Here is a 23,294-nt window from a genome sequence, read left to right on the forward strand (position 1 = left end):
ATCTAAAGCATCCTCGATTTTCAGTTCCATTCTTCTGTATATTAATCTTGTCAGCAACTTGGATGAACTGTTAAGGTGATTGTGCGATGATAATCTGTATCAATCGACAGTTTGGTATAGTGTCGAACGCCTTTAAGAAATCTAGGAAGACGAGACCTACCTGTTTCACTGCGTCTGTTTTTTTCAAAACTTAAGCGAGTTGTGTTTTCGGAAATTTTTCCTGAACCTCGGATGATTCTGAAAAAAAGCGCTTATATTGTCAAGATATTGCCTAAAAACGAAACATTGTGGGTGGCTGGAGGGGGGGGGGGGGCAGTCGACTCATCCGTGGAGCAGTTTTCTTCTCCGCCCCCGCCAGCCCGACGCCATTTTCCGTTTTTGATGTGTCTACGGAAAGGTGGGAGAATTACCTGTGCCGGTTCGTACTCACTGTCAGGTAAGGCGTATTGTCGATCCGGTTAATAAGGCCACCTCACTGTTTGTTGTCCAGCAGTGTGAATTTATATGAAAGTGTTCAAAATTTGAAGTCCTCCACTGAGCCCGAGAAGCTTTCCTTTGATGAGCTTTGTAGGCTGCTTACGGAGTATTTCGGCCATCAGCCCCACGTCGTAGGGATGCGACTGCAGTTTAACCAGCACCACGAGCACACGAATGTGGCCTGGATCGCAGATTTGCAAGGCCCCTCGCGCAAGTGTCAATTTGAATGTTCCAAATGTGCTACATCTTATGCAGACTCGCTAATTCGGGGCGTGATTGTCAATTTAACTCCCGATCACGAGTTTCAGAATAGGGCGTTGAACTTGTCCGACCCTTCTTTAGGCAACGGTGCTCAAAATTTGGGATCGCATGACCTTGCGGCGGTGGCAAAGAACGTCCCTTCTGGTAACTGGCAGCTGTGCCCCACGTGGTATCACAGGTGGCCTCACCTCCCGACGAGTCGCCTTGTGCTGCCGCCATTGATGGTGCCATTGCAGAGGCGTCGCACCGCGACCCAGCCTCGCTCCTGCCACCGGCGTTTTCCGGGTCCTCGACTTCGTTCCCTCTCCACTCGCAGGGCGAGCCAGCGGTTCTGCCCCGGTAGCCATTGTTGCATGGTCACCGCGATTGTTCGTACGTACTAGTATATGTGGGGGTATGGCGGTGGATAAGCCATTTGGCAACTGTTTTTGACAGTCGACGGGCCGTGAGTCAGTCATAGGACGCCCCGGTGTTTTCACTGTCTCCGGCGCCCCGCGCGTGTCAAGCGGATTTTTCTGACGTTGATCGGATTTCAAATAGATACGGATGCGTCAATCAAATGGCTGTGAGCACTATGCGACTTAACTTCTGAGGTCATCAGTCGCCTAGAACTTAGAACTACTTAAACCTAAGTAACCTAAGGACATCACACACATCCATGCCCGAGGCAGGATTCGAACCTGCGACCGTAGCGGTCGCTCGGTTCCAGACTTTAGCGCCTAGAACCGCACGGCCACTCCAGCCGGCTGCGTCAATCAGCCTAATTAATTTGTATACGTACAGGATCTTGCGGTGCCTCGAGTTGAACAGCCGCTCCGTCGGGTTCTGTCTTACTGCAAACAGCGCAGTCCCTTACGAGGGCAATTCTCTGTCTTCGTTACAAGAATGCTGAACGGTAATTTACATTGTTAGTGGTCAAATCACCTCTGGCGCAAAATATCCTTGGGCTCGACGCCTTTTCTGTTTTCGGATTTCAGATCGCGGACGAAGTGCGTTTAGTGTCTCAGTCCATTCCTTTTCACGATTTGTACTCCTTACTGCAGTCCTGTAGCCCGCTGTGTGAGAATAGCTTGGGCCGGACAGAAAATTTCGAAGCACATATTTCTTTTAAGCTGTCAGCGGTTCCGAAATTTTCTCTCTCCCACCCCATTCTCTTTGCCATGCGTGACAAAACAAGACTGAGTGGCAACGTTGGCAAGAACAGGGTGTCGTTTTTCATATTTGGTTGAGTGGGCCACCCCTATGGTGGTAATCCAAAAGCTCGACGGTGCCGTTCATCTTTGCGACGATTTCAAGCAGACGGTCAATGTGCAGTGAGCCATGGATTCGTATTCCATTTCACAGCAGGTGGAATTGTGTGCGAAGTTTTCGGGGGTCCACTTTTTTTCCCGCATCGACTTGAGCGATGCTTACCTGCATTTGCTGTTGGACGCAGTTTCTCGGACTTTCTGGTCGCACCCAATTTGGGCTTTAGTAATTTAATCGCTTGTCTTTTGAATCTCGTCTGCGCTGGGAATTTACCAACGATATTGGGAACAGTTGATGCAGGACATTTCCTGTTGTGTCAGTTACCTTGATGACAACACGGTAATGGACCATACTCGGGAGCAGCATTTACTGAACCTTCAGTCGGTTTTACAACGCTTCCAGGAGAATGGCCTTCGTTGCAAGCGGGAAAAGTGCAGTTTTTCTCTCTGAAGGTGCATTTCTTGGGTCATATGGGAGCAGCATTTACTGAACCTTCAGTCGGTTTTACAACGCTTCCAGGAGAATGGCCTTCGTTGCAAGCGGGAAAAGTGCAGTTTTTCTCTCTGAAGGTGCATTTCTTGGGTCATATGCTTAGTAAGTATGGTCTCGTCCCCACGGGCAGCCACAACAAGGCCACTGTTAACCTACCAGCATCCAGTAACCTGAAGTAGTTCCAGACGTTTTTGCGTAAAATTTCGTATTGTGCTCAGTCCATTCCCCAGGTTGCACGCGTCAGCCAGCCTCTTAATTGGCTTTACCAGAAGTGCGATAAGTTTGTTTGGTCTGTGGATTGCCACTGGAAGTATCAGTCACTCAACCAGCATTTGTGCTGTGCTCCCTATCTGGTTTCTTGGGCACCAGTTAAGTCTTTGACTCTGGCCTGTGATGGATCCCAATTAGCATTGGTGCCATCCTGTCCCATCGGAGCACTGATGGCAATAAACAGCCCATTGCATACGGTTTTGAAGACAATTTTCACTGTCCAGTGGAACTACTCGCAGATGGAAAATAGAGGCACCAGTTATTACTTTCATGTTAAAAAAGTTCCATGTCTTTTGTAGAACCAATATTTTGTTCAAGTGCTCATCGGCAGCACAACCTCACAGTTCTACTCCATAAAATATATATGGGAAAATTATACCATAGCATTGTGTTTTCAGCATTGTATTACATGCTATTTTGCATAACTGGATAAGAACATACAGTACACTGCTTATTTTCCTGCATACAAGTTAACATGGTTTTTTCCTCAAAGATTGCCATCCACGTGCAGACCAATGAATTAACAGTGTTTATAATATGTATATGAAATTCCATAAATGTTTCCTGCAATCTGTGGAAAAGTTGCCTGTTTTGATCTTCAATAACAATGATTTTGTGTTATTGACTAATAGACATTGGATACTGAAATGCTTAGCCATTTATTATGTGTTGTGTGTTGAATATACTCAGGTGATTCATACGAAAAGGGTTTCCAATGTGATTATAGCAGCACGACAGGAATTAACAGACTTTGAACGCAGAATGGTTGTTGGAGCTAGAACCATAGGACATTTTGTTTTGGAAATCATTAGGGAATTCAATACTATGAGATCCACAGTGTCAAGAGTGCGACAAGAACACAAAATTTCAGATGTTACCACTCACCACAGACAATGCAGTGGCTGACGGCGTTCACTTAATGACCAAGAACAACGGCATTTGTGTAGAGTTGTCAGTGCTAACATGCATGCAACATCAGAAATCAGTGTGGGTTGTACGATGAACATATCCATCAGGATAGTGTTGTGAAATTTGGCATCTATGGGCTATGGGAGCAGACGACCAAAATGGGTGTCTTTGCTAACAGTCCGACACAGCCTGCAGCACCTCTCCTTGGCTTGTGACCATACTGGTTGGACTCTAGGTGACTGGAAAGCTGTGGCCTGGTCAGATGAGTCCCAATTTCAGTTGGTAACAGCTGATGGTAGGGTTCAAGTGTAGTGCTGACCCCACAAAGCCTTGGGGCCAAGTTGTCAATGAGGCACTGTGCAAGAGGGTGGTGGCTCCATAGTGGTGTGAGCTGTGTTTACAAGGAATGGACTGGGTCCTCCAGTCCAAGTGAACCGATCATTGACTGGAAATAGTTATGTTCAGCTAATTGGAGACCATTTGCAGTCATTCATGGACTTCACATTCCATAACAACGATGTCATGTGACGGGGCCACAACTGTTCGCTATTGATTTGAAGAACATTTTAGACAGTTTAAGCGAATGATTTGCCACCCAAATCATATGACGTGAATCCCTTCGGAAATTTATGGGACATAATCAAAAGGTCAGTTCAGGCACAACATACTTCAGCGGCCAGACTTTCGCAGGGAACTTCCAACAACTTGTTGAGTCCATGGCACATCAAATTGCTGCACTGCACTGGGCAAAAGGAGGTGTGACACTATATTAGGAGGTATCCCATGACTTTTGTCACCTTATTTTACAATTCTTTAACAAGTGCACAAGCACCTCATTGAAACCTGCTGAGGTTTTATTTTTAGGTTATGGAGAACATTGTTGAGTTCTTCCATGGTGGGTTGCAATAACATTAAGTCATATATGGGGTTCATTGTTGCTGTGGGCTGTTTTTTTGTACCTGTATTGTTACTTAGTAGCTGCTTTGTTGAAACATTTATTTACAAAATTTGCAAGTTTATTTGGATCGTGTGTTGTGCTAAATTTATATCTTTACATGCTTAGTTTTATTGTGGTTTGTGGCATTTGGTTACATGATCTGATTTTGTTTTTAGCATTTTGTAAAATTCTCTCATTTTGAATCTTTTTTAGACTAACGAATGTGATACTGAGGGAAATGCGCTTGAAATGTTACCCAGCAAAAAATCATGCACAAATATCTACTCACATCTTTTAGAGATTTAGCATGGTGCAAGTATTAACATTTGGTTTTACATGTAGAAAAATCTGAAGACTAGGGCCCTTCACCACATTTTTTTAGGAGCCACATGTGATGAAACTGGCAGTGCATGTGCATACAAAAAGGAGGGGTCAAATAGTTACTGCAAGATAAAAGTGATTAGCCTCCTGTTTGTTTATAGGGTAATGAGGAAGCAGGTCATATACAAAAAAGATTGTTTACAGAAAGGCATGAGCAATGTGTACTAGAATATTTTTAGAGTGTGAGAGATCCATATCAGGATGTTGTAAATGATAACAGAAGTCTATAAAGGGAAGGAGCAAGGAAAGTAACAGGTTTTTTACTCACGACTGTGTGAAACAGTTTAAATTGGTGGACACTTAGATGAAGGCACCACGTTTTATAGAATTTCAATCACTGATTAGTAAGAAATCTAGAAATATATTGAAAGTCTTAAATATTGCTCCCGTAGTGATCATGCAGATATATACAGAACATGCAGAAAGGTACTTTATCTTTGACCTGGACGTAAACATAGAATATCTGACATGTTGGAAATTATGCTCTGACATTCATATTTGCATAGTATGGCTATAGATACATCAAGCAGTGAATTTTCTTCCCACCAATGGAAGTGAGTCAATTTTTTTTAAAGATGGAAGATGGCATAGAGGAATACATCTTCATGTAGTATCTTATTTATCACCTATCATATTTTTGATGGTATGTGAAAGTATGGTTTAGTTTAGGTATTTGTATGTTCCTTGGATCATAATTGTGACCTATAATTATGACGTGGAATGAGGCGATATAGCATTTGTTGTTTTTCTTTAAGTTCAATTTAAGGGTCAGAGGAGTGAGGGGGAACCCTATCATTCATATCTTTAGCATACTTTTTCATTATAAGTGTAGTGTGTATTACCTGTAATTCATAAAATGTTTCCAGAATCACCATCAAATATTAGCTTGCGAAAGGCACGCTTTTTCTTTTCAATTTTTTCTTTTTTTTTCTTTTTGTTAGTTGCTTCCCATGCCATATATGTGTTATTAAATTCATCTGTTTGGGCAATCCAGAATGGAAATGACTTACTGAAAGTGTTTTCTGGAAGAGAGGAAAATACAGGTTTTGTAAGCAGTTATTTCACGTAAAAGTGCAGTTGGTTACTGTTGTGAATAGTGTTAATGTGATGATTGCTCTATCTGTAAAATTTTTCATGAAATCATCAAAGTTCATGCCAAATTTGATCTCAAATACATTTACAGAAATAATTTAATTTATAGAAATAATTTAATTTCTGAGGTGGGTTGTTCAGACTTTATTTCTATAATCAGAAAAGATTAAAACTGTTGCTTCTCCATGTGGGAATTAGAATATGATTTACTTACAACTTTCAAGTAAAATACAAGGACCAGACATGGTACAGTTTTGTATGATGCAGTATATGCATTCCACACTCAGGAAATCATTGCAAGCACCATCAATATGTACCAAAACGCCACACATAAAAACGGATTTTTGTGGGGATCATATCTTGGGTTATGTTGGTGACAGAAAAGTCGAGTAAAGTGTTGAGGATAGCCCTTGGGCTAAGGACCATTTGTTTACACAACCGAAGGATTGCCTTACTGTAACTATTCTGTAGTACAGGGTCAATTTTTGAATATTACACACTCCCTCCAGCTGAGCCAAATGGAGCAAATAGGTAGGTTCTTTTCACGTTAGATAGGGTGTACAATGCACATTAAGGGTCTTATGGAGGCACCATTTAGTTCATGGACGATTCCTTAAGAAAAAAGTGTTTTTCACCATTTTTTTGCCATCCGCAGTGGATATCTAAATAAGTAACCTCAGCAGCTTGCACAAATTTTAATGGTATATTCTCTAGGCATTGATCTACACTCATGCTCATAAATTAAGGATAATGCTGATACATGGTGAAACAATGCTTTGGTGTGCAGTTTGTGGGTTTAAATCACCTCAGGGTATGGCCTTGTGGTGCATTTGACCTGCAGTCGTCACATGGTGGCGCTGGAGGCAGTCCACATATGCAGAGGTGTGTTGGTGCATGTCAGAGTATGTTGCAGCGAGTAAGTGTGCAGACATTTCCAGACGTGCTAATAGTGACTGTGTGTTGAAAATGGCTCTAAGAACACATATTGATGACGTTGTGAGGGGTACAATGCTAGGCGACTGGAGGCTGGCCAAACACAGAAGGTCTTAGTCTGGGCCCTCCGTGGCCCACAAAGTGTGATCTCAAGATTATGGCAACAATTCCAGCAGACAGGAAATGTGCCCACACTCTACAGTACGGGACGTCCACAGTGTACAACACCACAAGAAGACCGCTATCTCACCATCAGTGCCCACAGAAGGCCACGGAGCATTGCAGGTAGCCTTGCTCGGGACCTTACCACAGCCCCTGGATCAGTAGTCTCCAGACACACAGTCTACAGACGACTGAACAGACATGGTTAATTCACCCGGAGACCTGCAAGGTGCATTTCATTGACCCCTGGTCACAGGAGAGCCCGTAAAGCCTGGCGTCAAGAACACAGTACATGGTCATTGGAACAGTGGTCCCAGGTTCACGGACGAGTTCAGGTATAGTCTGAACAGTGATTCTCGCTGGGTTTTCACCTGGCGTGAACGAGGAATCAGATACCAAACCCTTAATGTCCTTGAAAGGGACCTGTATGGAGGTTGTGGTTTGTTGGTGTGGGGTGGGATTATGACTGGTGCACATGCACTCCTGCACGTCTTTGACAGAGGAACTGTAACATGTCAGGTGTATCGGGACATCGTTTTGCATGATTATGTCCGCCTTTTCAGAGGTGCAGTGGGTCCCACCTACCTCCTGATGGATGATAACGCATGGCCCCACTGAGCTGCCATCGTGGAGGAGTACCTTGAAACAGAAGATATCAGGCAAATGGAGTGACATGCCTGTTCTCCAGACCTAAACCCCATCAAGCACGTCTGGTATGCTCATGCTCGATGTATCGCTGCACATCTTCAAACCCCTACAACACTTCAGGAGCTCCGACAGGCACTGGTGCTGGAATGGGAGGCTATACCCCAGCAGCTGCTTGACAACCTGATCCAGAGTATGCCAACCCGTTTTGCGACCTGTGTATGTGTGCATGGTGATCATATCCCATACTGATGTCGGGGTACATGTGCAGGAAACAGTGGCGTTTTGCAGCACGTGTGTTTCGGGCGGTTTTCTCAACACATTGCCAATACCGTGGACTTACAGATCTGTGTCGTGTGTGTTCCCTATGTGCCTTTGCTATTAGCACCAGTTTGTGTAGTACCATGATGTGTGGCACCACATTCTGCAGTTATCCTTAATTTATGAGCATGAGTGTAGAAGTGTCGTCATCCCGTTTTCAAAGATCTTTTTCTGTTATCGAGAAACACACCTAAAACATGGTTTTTGGGTACCAAAACTGAGCCATGGATTTAAAGACAGCTGTGCACTGTAAATGGCTGAAACATTTGATATTTCCTAAGATCCCTATCTTGAACAACCTTGAAATTATTCTCAATATTTCTAACCGTCCCCGAAATACAGAGGTTCGTTACCCTATTTGCACGCAAAAAATACACACGTAAAATCTGTTTTGAGGTGCAAAAGTAGTTTATAAAGTAAAGTAATGTGGAGAAATATGCTGGAAAGTGTCCTCATTATCATCTAAAGGGTTCTGGGAATCCCATGTTGTAGCACTGAAGCACATACAAAATTTTTGTGCATGTACAAGATGCATCCAGAAAGTAAATTATCCTATTTTTTAAAAACAGAGACAACATAGTTACATGAAAATTTCTATTGGTAACAGGTAAAGAAATTTTTGGGCCATTTTTTGACATAGTCACCAAAAGAACTGAGACACTCATCATATCATGGGATCAACTTTTGTATTCCTGTGTCATAGAAGTCTGCCACCTGTGAATGGAACCAGCATGTGACAGTCTTCTTCAGCTCTTCATCATTGTCAGAATACTGACTGAAGGACAGGAATTTCTTGAGGTGCAAGAAAAGATGGAAATCGCTGGGAGCGAAATCTGGACTGTATTCTGGATAATCAAACAGCTCCCAGCAGAATTTATGCAAAACAGTTGCTAACTGCTGAGCTGTATGACGATGAGCATTGTCATGGAGCAGCACAACACCTGCAGTAAGCATTCCATGCCTCTTGTTCCAAATGGCATGTCACAGTTTCCACATTGTGTCACAGTAATGATCGGCAGGAAGTCAATTGAGCAGAATGCTCTTCCCGGCCCAGAACATTGTGCACATCACTTTCTGCACTGATACAGTCTGTTTGAATTTCATTTTGACTGGAGATCCACTGTGATGCCAATGCATTGATTGCTGCTAGGTTTCTGGGGTCAAGTGAGAAATCCATGTCTCATCGCCCATGACGATCATGTTGAGGAACTCATCACTGTCACCATGATACTGCTGCAGAAATGCCAGTGCTGCTCCAAAATGTTTCGTTTTGTGGTTGGGTGTCAAGTTTTTCAGCACCCACCTGACACACAATTTCGTGAACAGCAGGTGCATAGTGACAATTTCCCACAACAAGCATCACAATATTTGCAGAAAATGGCTACTGAGCTCCATAAACTTGAAGTGACAGTTCTCCAGAGTTTGCTGCTGTGCCAGCTCAACCAGGTGATCATTGATGAGGGATGAGCATTGCCTCTTCCTCATGGACAATTTGACGACTTTCAGAAAAAAGTCTACACCACCGTTGGACCATCTGTTTGCTCATGATATTCCATAGTGCTGGCAGAGCTGACAATGAATTTCAATGAATGCTATGTTTTATGCATTAAGGCAGCAGGGGGACGAATAAGAGATGCTATTTCGGGGCATTGCTGCTGTGTTACTGGCTCTAGGTGGGACCTGCCTGGCTGGCATTTGATTCTCACATCAGAGATCTGTTGTGCATGAACAAATTTCCTGGATAAATACGTCTACTTTAAAGGAATAAACATCGGGAAACCTACTTTCTAGATGTGTTTCATAAAATCCAGTCTGAGGTGTAAAATTTGTTCTACATTATTTCAATTTCACATAAGTAAAAACTATCAGAAGTTTACTAAACGATGAAGTTCCTTTCATATGAGTGACATACTATTCTGTGGAAGGGAAAAGAAGGGAACCAGCAGAAAAATGCTCCTGTCAGAGCACAGAAAGGGCAAATCTGCTCCTGTTTAAAAGATTCTCACTGAAAAGTGGGGTACCACCTACCTCATCCTGCCTTCCTCAGCACCTTCAAAACTTTTCCTAAAAATTTTGCCCTACAAACATAATTGCACTTTTTTGTCAATGGGAGAGGAGGAGACAGTGGAAGTGGGAAAGAGATGGTAAAGTGATAAATACTGTAAGATAGTAGACAGTGGTTGTGGCATTGGTGTAGAAAGAATGGAGGAGACAATGGAAGTGTGAGAGAAAGAGAGGAACATGATGGCTGTGGAACATAGTGGACTGTGACAGAACAGTGCTAAGAAAAGAGTGAATGGGACAGTGCCAGTGGGAGAGGAACAAAGAGGAGGAGGTGGAAGTGGGTGACAGCCAGTGGTAATAAGAGACAGAGTGTGTGACAGTGACAGTGAGGGAGAGAGGGATGTTGTGACAATGAGAAGAGACAGCAGCAGTGGGAAGGAATGAATGAGATAGTAGCAGCAATAGAGAAGAAGAGGCAGACAGTGACAGTGAGGGGAGGCAGTAGTAGTAGTAGTAGTAGTAGTAGGAGAGAACAAAGGATCCTGTAGCTGTGAGACAGGAGACAGTGCCAGAGAGACACAAAGAGATAATGTCCTCAAGTTGGGCTGAATGAGTGAGTGAGATTGGGAAAGTGGGAGTGGATGGATTTGAGTGGCTGACAGTAATGGACCAGTGATGTGAGGAAGTTATAGTTAGGGGAGCTTGGGGTAGTGAGAGGTGAGTTGCATGTTCAAAAGAGCTTGAATATGTTTGTATGTCAAAATTTTTGGGAAAATTTTTCAAGGTGTTGAAGAAGGTAGGATGCGGCAGCTGGTACCCCACTTTTCAGTCAGAGTCTTTTAAACAGGAGCATATTTGCCTTTCTTATGCTCTAATAGGAGCATTTTTCTGCTAGTACCTCACATATTTTACAAATACCTCACATATAGTAACATAACGTCTGTAAACTGTCTAATCCTCCGCCCCCTTACTCCCAGACACGTGCAAATGATTACACGAACTATGGAAATTAACAACATAGATTACACAGAGGGAGTGTGGTGTTTTCATTCTGAGCTTTTGATTTCAAGTTGCAATGTGTATAAACTGGTGCTTCAGAAATTCCATTATGCCCTTGACTTCCAGTTCTGTTGGAGTATAGCAAATGTTTGTTACTTGTGCTTACGTTCATAACCAAACCCTTTTCCAGATGTTTTCTGTGTAATGCAGTATGTTCTTTGTGTCCAAGGAATTGTTTGCCTTTGGTTGCCAGTTTCATTTTTCAATAATATTTATCTGTATTATGTTCACAGGATTTGGAGGAACTACTGAAACAAGATGACACATTCAAGAAAGAAAACTGTGCTGCTCTTAATTTGCTATTCCAGTTCCTATTCAAAGAGCTTAGGCACACAAAGGAGGTTCAAAAATGGTTTCTGCGGAAGCTGAGCCTTGAGTTTGAAGAGTTGTTAACAAGGACAACAACTGGAAAACTTTTTGACAGTATAACAGTATGTTGAATTCTGTGTGATTTAGTTAGTTTAATGGAAAATGTTATACTTACCTGGTGGGGCTCACTGGGTAAGTGCCAGACTTTAAATCTAGAGGTCTGGGATTCAGTCACTAGTTTTAGATATTTTCTAACAGTTCTTACATCCTTAGCCTTTGGCAATGATTTGTTAATTTGAAAAATTCCAAGTTGCACAGTGGTCAAATCACATATTAAATTATTAGTCCCCTTATGAGTGGCAGGACAAGTTAGTTGAATTTTGGAGGAGGGAAAGGTCATACCACCTTCAGCAGGACCATACATAGTATAGCACTGCAGTATTCAAATAAAAAATCAGTTTGAGGACAGCTTTACTTTGTTTTGTTAAATTTATATGGTACCTCCTTGTGTAGGTTGTAAGTTTTCACTGTCATCAATTTCATTATTCTTATAGACAGCCACCTTCTGTTTTGCTGTTCGTTAGGCTGATTGTCTAAGTGCTAGATCCAAAGGTCCTTTACCCAGTTAATTTAAGAATGTCTTTCTACTGCAACCTCAGTTTTGCTTATGTTACATTTGTTTGGATGTGAAAGAAACAAGAGGTTCCACTGTCATTCAAATTTTATATTAAACTTTAACTTTGTTTTGAATGAACACAGTGCAGTAATGCAGCATTATTTGTGAAATCTAAAGATGGCTATGTTTTCCTACAACCATCCCCTTCCACCTTCATACACTTTAGATGATTTCCATCTGCACAGGGCTGTATCCAAGGTGACCTAGACCTGCAACTCTGCTTCATTCCTGTTTCTCTTCTGACATCATTCTGGAATGGACTTCTTGCAATAATCTTCTGCTTTTTGTGCACAGTTTTCTCTCATATTTACTTCCTGATCATGGAGCCTTGAGCTATGTAGGCTAGTTGCAGGTAATTGTTCGTGCTTGTATCAGTAGATTTGGTAAGTAACTTTTACGATTTCTGATGAGTTTTCAGATTTTTTCCTGCATTTGTTCAAAAATTGATCATGAGTTTAACACACCCTTACCAACAGTAAATTTACAGTTTATCTGTAGGTTTTTTGTGGGTATAAGATTGTTTGATTTTCAGAATTGCTCAGTAGGGGATACACTGTGAAGCAGACAGACAGTTTTGTTTTACACTTTATGAGTGTAATGTTAGTGAACCATAGCCATATACTACAATAAATCCACAGCTAATGCATAATTAGCCACTGAATATGGGGTGGTACTGCAGAACTGACACACTGTTGTTCTCCGTGATATCTGAAAGCTAATTAGTGTAATTCTAAAATACATTTCAAACTTAATTTTGTTAATTTAGATCTGCAGATATCAAAATGAGGTAAATCAAGATTTTTCCTTCCTATTTTATTTCTCTCCTCTCACATGATCTATCCTCTTTGTGACTACTCCTACTTTACTGCTCTGTTGCACACAGCTCCTTAGTATTTACACATGGAAGGTCATGAACTCAAAAGAATATCTGCACTGGATGTTGTTTGTGTTTGAATCAACTTAAATTGGACAAACATGATTACTAGACCATTGTTTGAAATACACAGCAACATTCATCAAACCACATAATGCCTTTTATGTGAGGGCATTATGCTGCTGGACAGCTCTTGAAAGCTAATGAACATCTCATTCTTCTTTTGGTTCTTAAATTACTACATATCAATAGCCATTGTATCTTATCATCTTTATTAGAAATATCTTTACACTTGTTGGTGTTAATTTATGAAGTAGTCATAATTAGTTACTTAACTGTCCACTGTTGACTGTATGTCTTCATTGCAGTATTTCTGATGCAGCTTGCTCTCTCTGGAGCTAAGGGTTAGAATAGGATCATGGTAGCCCCTGTCTGTCACAAAAGATGATTAGAAGGAAAACAATGTGATGATTGTCTCATCCAAGGTGAATTTCCAAAGCTAGCGGCACAGCCATGGCTAGGGCAGCCATCTGTATTCTATTACACTAAAATACCATCCCTACTCTTTTGACTTCTAACATGTTTGGTCTCCAGATTAAGATGCAAGTACTTTTTCTCCAAATTTACTTACGTGTGGGCAATTTGGGGCGAAGCCAGATACAGGTCACAAATTCCATCCTCTGTGTGTTATAGCCCCAAGCACCCATTGTCCAGGAAGTTTACCAGCCTGCTGAAGGATGGAATGGGAAGTGATGGCAGTTGTCGTATAATCTTATGGTTATAGGCACTGGGACTCTGAGCTGTGGCTATCATGTGAGGGAGCTGTTGGCGTGATGGGGTGTCACCCATGAAGAGAGCCTCAATTTGGAGTGAATGGTAGTAGAGTGGTGTGATGTACAATAAATAGCGTTTAAACCCCATTGCACTAACATCCTATACCATTTCATGGAAAGGTCAGGTGAGAAGAATTGGTGCAAAACAGTTTGGTCAGTATCTAATGTTCCTTAGGAGCAACAGCAAATTGTTTAGTAGGAGGAAAGAACCATTATTTTTCATTGAACAAATTGCAGACAAGTTTGTTGAAACTGGAGCTACTGAAGAAAAAAAAGAGGAACACATCCCTGTTGATTAAGATGTTGAATACTTGCTCATTCAGATGTCATTTTGGATTGGTACAAGCTGTTAGGATTGCTCCCCACAAATGAAAGAATATAGAATATGGATTTTCATTGTGACCTTATGCTTCATACTGATGAAATGTAGTGCTTGCCAATGCAGAGTGCTGAGATGTTCAGTTTGAGTTGGAGAGGACCAAAGTTGAAGAGAATCATCCTTGCAGGTGAAGGGAGTGTCTTATTTGAGCAGTCCCAGGTCCTCTAATGATATGATGTAAGGCCTGACACCCATCCCATCCCCCCCCTCCCCCCAAATCCCCCACCTATGAGAGGCTTCAAATGTCTTGCAGTTTGGATATAGTACTTGTGATACTATTGTGCAGGCTGTGGAAGGTCAATGCATAAACTTCGTAATACACCAATCTCCTCAATCATCAATATGCCATTTGTTTAAGGAGATAAAGATCCTCAAGTGTAATACACTTTACAGCTTGTCATACTCAGATGCCAGGAAAAAATGTGAAACACTCAAAGCATCATTCTGTCATTGAACTTGATTAGTACTGTGACAAAATTTTCATCTGAAGCAACTACTCAAATATCATTGCCACTTTATGCTCCAACTTTAGTATCATAACTAGACAGATCTCCCACCAAGAGAGAAGACATATTATTCCACAGCTCCAAAACCTTCCACACCATGGAAAACTGGGTTACTGCTGTAGGTAGATAGAATTCATTCTCCTCGGGTATCCTTATGGATGAAGATATCAATTATGGTAGCCTCTTTCTGGAACAAAACTGGCACTGTCAGACATGAGCCAGTGGTCTGCCAGTCATAGGAAAACATACTCTATCTTCTCAAGTATGGACTAGGGTTTGTTGATACCTGTAGCTGTCTACAACAGCATCAGAAATCTCTGTTAAAGATGAAGCTGTTACCAACCCACATGTTATTGCTGAGCACTTTGCTTTGCATTCTAGTGAAGTGTCTTCATCCAACCATGGCACCCTGACCTAAAAATACATAGCAGAGTCTGTCAGCCTGTTATGTGGCCTACAGTGCCTGAAGCCACGTAATGTTCTTTTCTGTGAATGAGTACCTTACAGTGCACTAGCACTGTGATCAGATATGTCTTGCGAACCTCTCAGAATTCATAACCAGTTGCTGAAATATCTCATCAATGAGGATAAAACATAAATTCTTCAAATTTTCAAACATATATGGCAAGAAATAGAATTTCCTTCCCATTGACAGGGAACTATCATTCCTGTTTTGAAAGCTGGAGAGGACCTTAGCTTTCTGGACAGTTCTGGACCAATATGAATGATGACGAGGCTGTGCAAACTATTTGGAAGGGTGGTGAACATGCAACAGTTTGATGCTTTGAATCCTTATGGTGCCTGTTCTAGTACCAAAGTGGTTTTTGGGACTTTCGATATACCACCGACCACCCATTGTGCTTGATCTTTGCAGTCCAAAAGCTCTTAAAGTCTTGCTGCCACTTAATTACTGCACACTTTGATTTTTCTTAACTGGACACTACCACTTGGCGCACACACACACCCTCTCTGTGCCCCAGGATTGGGACTTCTGGATGTGCTTTCCATTATTTCCTCTTGGCTGTTTAACATTCATATTAGAGTGATGCTCTCAAGTTGACACATGTGTGAGAGTGAAGTACCGAGTAATTTGGTCTGTTTACCGCCGTTTTCAATACTCTGATCAGTGGAATCATGTTCATTGTATTCTATATTTTTCATTATCACTGTATGTGGCTGATTGCTACCTACCATACAGTGACACACAATGGATGCTACTGAACTTCATCTCCAGTGAGCCATGTGTAAGGCACAACACTTGACCATGAAGCTTTGTTTTCAGTTATCTCATTTCAAAACCTGTGTAATGGATTTTTGCATGCTGTGGGACTACACCCCTGTCCCAAGTTCTGCTTAGGTGATAAATTGTTGTAAGAGGCTGCATCTTTTGTTATGCATGGCTGTCCACATGTATGCCAACTGAAAACCAACTGTGTAGTTAACACTAACACTCTGGTTCCTCAGTGACCTGATTGCAAGTCTTGAATTTAACTCTGGCTGAGCTATAAATGTGTCGGTGTTTGGCTTGCTTACTCCCATTTGCCATAGTAATGTGTAGCAGATGACTACAGTGCATTGCACGAGATCAGTCAACAACATTCTAGCAGAAGTAGATATCTTGTTGCCACAAGTCTGAAGCTATCAGCTGCTCCTGAATGATGAAATAATGAGCTGTCTGGTGTCAAACATTCCATGTCATCCTGTTACCTTTCATAACAAGTGATATAGGCTTTTTATGAACTGTCCCAATGTCAGTAGGCCAACTGGAGTGTAATATGGGAAAATTTTTAAAAAATTACTCCCCAGCTTCCTTCACTAAACTGTACACATGGATCACTTGTCAAGTATCACCTTGATATGCAGTTCACCCTGAGATATGTGTAGACTAAAGGAGAATAGAGACCCTACTGCTGTCAAATGTTTGTTCATCTCCATACTCCATTAATATCCCAGCTTCAAAACTATGTGTATGGGTGTCTGTAGAGGCAATGTTAGAGTGATGACGCTATAGTATATTCCTAAAGTACCTACATGGTTACTCTGCAATTCACACTTATGTGCCTGGCAGAGGGTTCATAGAACCATTTTCATACTACTACTCTACCATTCCACTCTCGAATGGTGCGTGGGAAAAAAGGAAAACCTAAATATTTCCATTCAAGCTGTGATTTCTCTTATTTTATTACAACGTTCATTTCTCCTGATGTAGGTGGGTGTCAACAAAATATTTTCACATTCGGAAGAGAAAGTTGGTGATTGAAATTTCATAAATAGATCTCGCTGAAAACAAAACCACCTTTGTGTCAGTGACTGCCACCCCAACTCACGTATCATATCAGTGACACTCTTATGCCTATTGCGCAATTACATGAAATGAGCTGCCCCTCTTTGCACTCTTTTGATGTCCTACGTCAATCCTACCTCATAAGGATCCCATACCGCACAGCAATATTCCAGCAGAGGATGTCTCTTTAGTGGGTTTGTCTCATCTTCTAAGTGTTCTACCAACAAAGCACAATATTTGTTTCGCCTGCCCCACAGTATTACCTATGTTGTCTTTCCAATTTAAGTTGCTCATAATTATAATTCCTTTCGTGAATTGACAGCCCTTAGATTTGTGCGAATTATTGTACACTCAAAATTTATCAGATTTCTTTTAGTACGCATGTGGATGACCTCGCAGTTTTCTTTGTTTAGTGCCAATTGCCACATTTCACACCATACAGAAATTCTCTCTAGATTATTTTGTAATTGGAATTGATCATCTGATGATTTCACTAGATGGTAAATTACAGTGTCATCTGCAAACAATCTAAGTGGGCTGCTCAGATTATCACATAGATCATTTATGTAAATCAGGAACAGCAGAGGGCCTATGACACCACCTTGTGGAACACCAGATATCACTTCTGTTCTACTCGATGATTTACCGTCTATCACTATGAACTGTGACCTCTCTGAGAGGAAATCATGAATCCAGTCACACAACTGAGACGATATTCCATATGCATGCAATTTGATTAATAGTCACTTGTGAGGAACGGTGTCAAAAGCCTTCTGGAAATCTAGGAATATGGAATCGATCTGAGATCCCTTATCAACAGCACTCATGACTTCATGGGAATAATGAGCTAACTGTGTTGCACAAGAACGATATTTTCTGAATCCGTGTTGGTTATGTGTCACTAAGTCATTTTCTTCAAGGTGATTCATAATGTTCAAGTACAATATATGCTCTAAAATCCTACTGTGAATTGAGGTCAGTGATATGGATCTGTAATTCAATGGGTTATTCCTATTTCCTTTCTTGAATATTGGTGTGACCTGTGCTACTTTCCAGTCTTTAGGAACAGACCTTTCATCAAGTGTGTGGTTGTATATATTTGCTAAGATATGTGCTATTTAGTCTGCATACTCTGAAAGGAACCTGATTGGTATACCATCTGGACCAGAAGACTTGCCTTTCTTAAGTGATTTTAGTTGTTTCGCAACACCTAAGATATCTACTTTTATGTCACTCATGCTAACAGCTGTTCTGGTTTCGAATTCTGGAATATTTACTTCATTTTCTTTTGTGAAGGATTTACTGAAAACTATATTTAGTAAGTCTGCTTTAGTATAATCATTGAGTGACTGTAGAAGGATGCAGGATCACTTGGATACAATTTCTATTTGGTGTGATGAATGACAGCTTGCTTTAAATGTAGAAAAATGTAAGTTAGTGTAGATGAGCTGGAAAAACAATTGTGTAATGTTTAAATACAATATTAGTAGTGTGTTGCCTGACACAGACACATCAATAAAATATCTAGGCGTAACATTGTAAAGTGGTGTGAGATGGAATTAGCACATGAGGATGGTAGTAGGGGAGGTGAACCGTTGACTTCAGTTTATTGGGAGAATTTTTGGAAAGTGTAGCTCATCTACAAAGATGGAAACATATAGGACACTACTTAAACTTATTCTTGAGTACTGCTCGAGTGCTGGGTATCTCCATCATGTCAGATTATAGGAAGACATAGAAGCAATTTAGAGTGATGTTACTAGATTTTTTGCTGGTAGGTTCTATCAACATGGGAGTGCTGTGGAGGTGCTTCATGAATTCCAGTGAGAATCTCTGGAGGGAAAGATGACACTATTTTCATGGAACACTTCTGAAAAAATTTAGAGAACTATCATTTGCAGCTGACAGCAGAACACTTCTTCTGTTGCTAATGTACATTTTGTGTAAGAACTGCAATGACAGGATAAGAGAAATTAGGGCACCTATGGAGGAATGTAGAAAGTTGTTTTTCTGCCGTACCATTTGCAAATGTCTTGTAGTGGTGCAAGGTACCCTCCACCAAGCACCATATTGTGGCTCGTAGAGTATGTGTGTAGATAAGACTATGAATTGGTGGCACTAGGCACTGTTGTGATTTTATTTTGTTATGAACCATGCTGATATGAGGTGGTGCTCTCATAACTGTAGTCAGCACATTCATAGTGTTGCCACCTTGGCCTTACTGAGGTGGGAAATAATGTTGAACACTACAATACTGTTTGTACTTGCAGATAATGAGACAGCTGCTAGATGAATGTTGTGTTTTATGAGGGAAAGCAGATTTTATCATAGACTGTAATAGCCTTTTCAATTCCATGGCAGTGTTAGAGTGGGTGTGAATCAGGGACTATCCCTGCAATACCAGCCTGGAGGAGCCTCCAGCCAGTGCTTCTGCCTGTGCTGAAATTCCTAATATGTGCTTTCAGTAGTTTAGTCTGTTAACCTATTTTAGTCACCTCAAGTTTTTCTCATTTTTACCAACAGAAAAGACCACTGTTGGGCAGCTAAAGTTATCTTTGACCAAAGTAAATTCCTGCCAGTGCCCTCAATGCAGCCCTTTAGGAATCGAACCAGATGCTTCTTGCCCACATTGTTGCTGTCAATTATTAAACACTTCCTGCTGATGTATTTTAGGGTGAGCGTAGAAAATATGCCTTATCTTACAATATCATCTTCGCAGATGGGCTCACTTCTGCATGGACACTCTCAAACATAACTCCCTTCTGATCATTTAGAATCCACAAATGCACATTACTTGCATCATGTTAGTATTTTAAATACCCAGACATACTGCTTATCCTCTTAATCATTTGCCCTCTGATGTTAAAATGTGACAGCAACTAGACCTTTGATATGGAAAATAGGCATTATTTTTCTTGTTTGTCACTGTCATTATGAACTGTATCATGAGTATGAAGGAACTACATGGTCTTGTGTGTTAAAAGAATAATCATTATGCAGCACAGATTCTCACTGTGGACTGATAAATTGAATGAATGTCCACGCAGTTTTAAACATAATGACTCAGCCTTTTAGTAGGTATGCCCCAGTTAAGAACTGTACATATGTTCCATTTTGCCATAAGCAGCTTTGTAAGAGGTACACTATCAGATAAAAACCATCCAGACACATTTATGGACTGCGGATTTGACCACTAGATATTGCGAGACAGACTCACCACTATAAAAGGAGGTGGGGAGTAATGTCTTGTCAGTCGAATAGAGTAACAGCAGAAAGGGGTGGTAACCAGAGCTAAGTGACTTCAGATGTAGATACTCATTGGATATCACCTGCGAAACATATCCATCAGGGATATTTCAACCCTTCTAAAACTTGAATGTTGACTGCTGACATTGTGATTGCAAAGCGGAAATGTGAAGGAACAACCATAGCTAAATCAAGACAAGGCAGACCTCATGTACTGATGGTCAGGAACTGTCAGAGACTGTGGAGGCGTCATGTCACAGAGTGCGTGGCCACTCCCGCTGGAGGTTTGAGTCCTCCCTCAGCACGGGTGTGTGTGTTGTTATTAGCGTAAGTTAGTTTAAGTAGTGTGTAAGTCTAGGGGCCAATGACCTAAGGAGTTTGGTCCCTAAGGAATTCACACACATTTGAACATTTAGATTGGGGGGAGGGGGGGGGGCTGTAAAAAGAATCGCATGAAGTCAAAGGAAGGAATTACTCATGACTCCGAGGTGATACTAGCAGTTGAGCTTACACAGTGACTGTGTGTAGGAAGTTAAAAATATGAGGTTCAGTGGTTGAACAGCTCCTCATAAGCCACACATTTCTGTTGTCAGTTCTAAGTGCTGCTTGAGGTGATGAAAGAGTGACACCAGTGGACAATGGATCACTGAAAACAAATGATATGGAGTGATGAATCACACTGTGCCCTGTAGCAAACTGAGGGAAATGTTCATGTTGGGTGAATGCCTAGAGAATATTACTTTCCATCATATATTGCCAAAAGTGAAGCATGAAGGAGATAGTGTTACAGTATGGGGATATTTTTTCTGGTTAGGGCATGGTCTTTTATTGTGCTTAAGAAAACACTAAATGTGGAAGGATGTGAACACATTTACAGGATTGTATACCGTGTACAGTAGAGAAACAGTGTGGAGACATTGATAAAGCAATGTCTTTGAGGCAATGGTTTGGACAATAACATACCTGAAATGGATGGCCTACGCAGAGTCCTGACCTGAACCCAATGGAACACCTCTGGGATGAGCTAGAATGTTGACCTTGTTCTAGACCCTGGTGCCGTAAATTATTACTTTCCCTGGCTTCGGCTTGTGAGCAAGAATGGACTGCTATTCTTCCGCAGACATTCAGAATCCTCATTGAAAGTGTCCGCAACAGGGTTCAAGTCATCATGACTGCAGAGGGTTGACACATACCATATTAAAGTCCGCTAATAGGTGTGTGGATAGTTATAATCAGATTGTGTGTGTTTTTGTGCATTCCTAAACGACTGCACTGTATATAAATCTGATGACACTCTGTTGCCATGACTGTCTCATAGCACTCATAATTTCAATAGTTTTGTAACTATATCTTTGTTGTAAAAGAACACATAATTTTTTGTTTCTAGATTAGAGATATCCATCTTGGCACACATTTTCCAGAAGTGAAGAGTATTTTGGTAAAGGATGTTGTGCTTGATGAAGTCAATAAGTACCTTGACACATTGGAATTGTGCTTAGATCTTGAATATTCTGGTGGATTTCAGTTATCTATTGATGCCAATATGGTGCTTGGCAAAGCAGCTTATGTGTCAGTTAAAGGTATGTTGTTATGATTATAGTGCTTTCATGAACTAATTAACATTATTTCATTTTGGGAAATAGCATTAATATTATGCTAAGAGTTCATGTAGTTTTCTAATATCAATAAATCTGCATTTTTTGAAGATCAACACATGCTGGTATTAATTATTGAATTGTCAGTAAAAGTCTAGAATTAAGCCAGTGGTGTACTTATGTGTTTCATGCAGGAATGTTGTCAGTGTTTGCCATGAGATATGATGGGAACAAAAGAGCGTATATGAGATGTTTGTGTTACACAGCCAGTCAGAGAGCAGCAGACAAAAAAATGTGTTTTGAAGTAACAGATTGAGGAAAAATGCTTAAATATTGCTGTAAACAAGGATTTTAAATTCAGTTGCTCCTTATTTGAGTCACAGCTATGTAAACTGTGCTAGCATCTGCAAATTAAGGACAGTGTTGCAACCCACGATATATTTGTAAAAGCAGTGAAATATTTCTGTGCTCTGTGTTGTTATGAAATTGATATGTACGAATGCACTAAGTAAGTGGATCAAAGTTTTTTGATTATATCGTGGGAGAAGATGCGTGGCTCAATGTTTATTAATGTATCGAATGTGTGACTCTGTTATAAATAACATTGATCCATCTACCGTCTCCCATGATTGAATTAAAAAATCTTGATCCATTTACTTAAAGTGGCAGCTTTTGTTGCACTTGCAGGTGACTCCATCCACACAAACCTTTCACTGTGGTCAGCTGCCAGGCTTCAGATCCAGATGTCTGTGGTTCATCCCCAGTTTGATTCAGTTTTCCTTTCCACTTGTTATGATGCAAATTGATAACTGTTACATTTGAAGGAACCAAATGTTAATTCCTAGCTACTAGTGATAAATGGGTGGGTACTATAACTAAAATAACAATAGTTGTTCCAGTTTGTGTGTGTGTGTGTGTGTGTGTGTGAGAGAGAGAGAGAGAGAGAGAGAGAGAGAGAGAGAGAGAGAGAGAGTGTGACTGTAGTGGCCAACGGGATCAGTCACCGTAAGAATATGGATAGGCAAGCAAAAGATTAGTTGGCACAAGTGCACTTAAAATAAATATATTGTACTCAACTTGTGGGTGAAGAACTGCTACACTTGTGGCAGACATGGCTAGCTATAAGCAGAGGCATGACATGGGCATGTGTCTAAGTACACTGAATGTTCACCAGTAGAGCTAACCATCAACAACTCAGTGTAACGTTCAGCAGCAGCTAGCAACTTGCAACTAGAAGTAATCTTGAACTAGAAGACTGGTGCCATAGTGCTCACTGCTTATAACACCATCCAGGCAGTCTTCATTCGTCGCAGTGGTCTGGAGGCTTTTCTGATGTTCCAAGTGCTGCTTGTGGTGGCCACAGGAGTCTTCGAGGCCCTGGCTCTGACAATATTGATAAAC

At 41.1% G+C, this 23,294-nt stretch overlaps 1 protein-coding gene across 2 annotated transcripts in view; it reads left to right on the forward strand.

Moving 5' to 3' along the window:
• Window positions 1-23,294, forward strand: part of LOC126183707 (PDZ domain-containing protein 8) — a 215,048-nt gene that overhangs the window by 69,267 nt on the left and 122,487 nt on the right. For both annotated transcript variants that reach the window (XM_049925893.1, XM_049925894.1), the window contains exons 2-3: window positions 11,425-11,622; window positions 21,686-21,878. In XM_049925893.1, coding sequence (XP_049781850.1) covers window positions 11,425-11,622; window positions 21,686-21,878 — 391 coding nt within the window. The remainder of the gene's footprint in view (window positions 1-11,424; window positions 11,623-21,685; window positions 21,879-23,294) is intronic.

This window comes from Schistocerca cancellata, chromosome 4 (assembly GCF_023864275.1).
Source record: "Schistocerca cancellata isolate TAMUIC-IGC-003103 chromosome 4, iqSchCanc2.1, whole genome shotgun sequence".
Taxonomy (NCBI): Eukaryota; Metazoa; Arthropoda; class Insecta; order Orthoptera; family Acrididae; genus Schistocerca; species Schistocerca cancellata.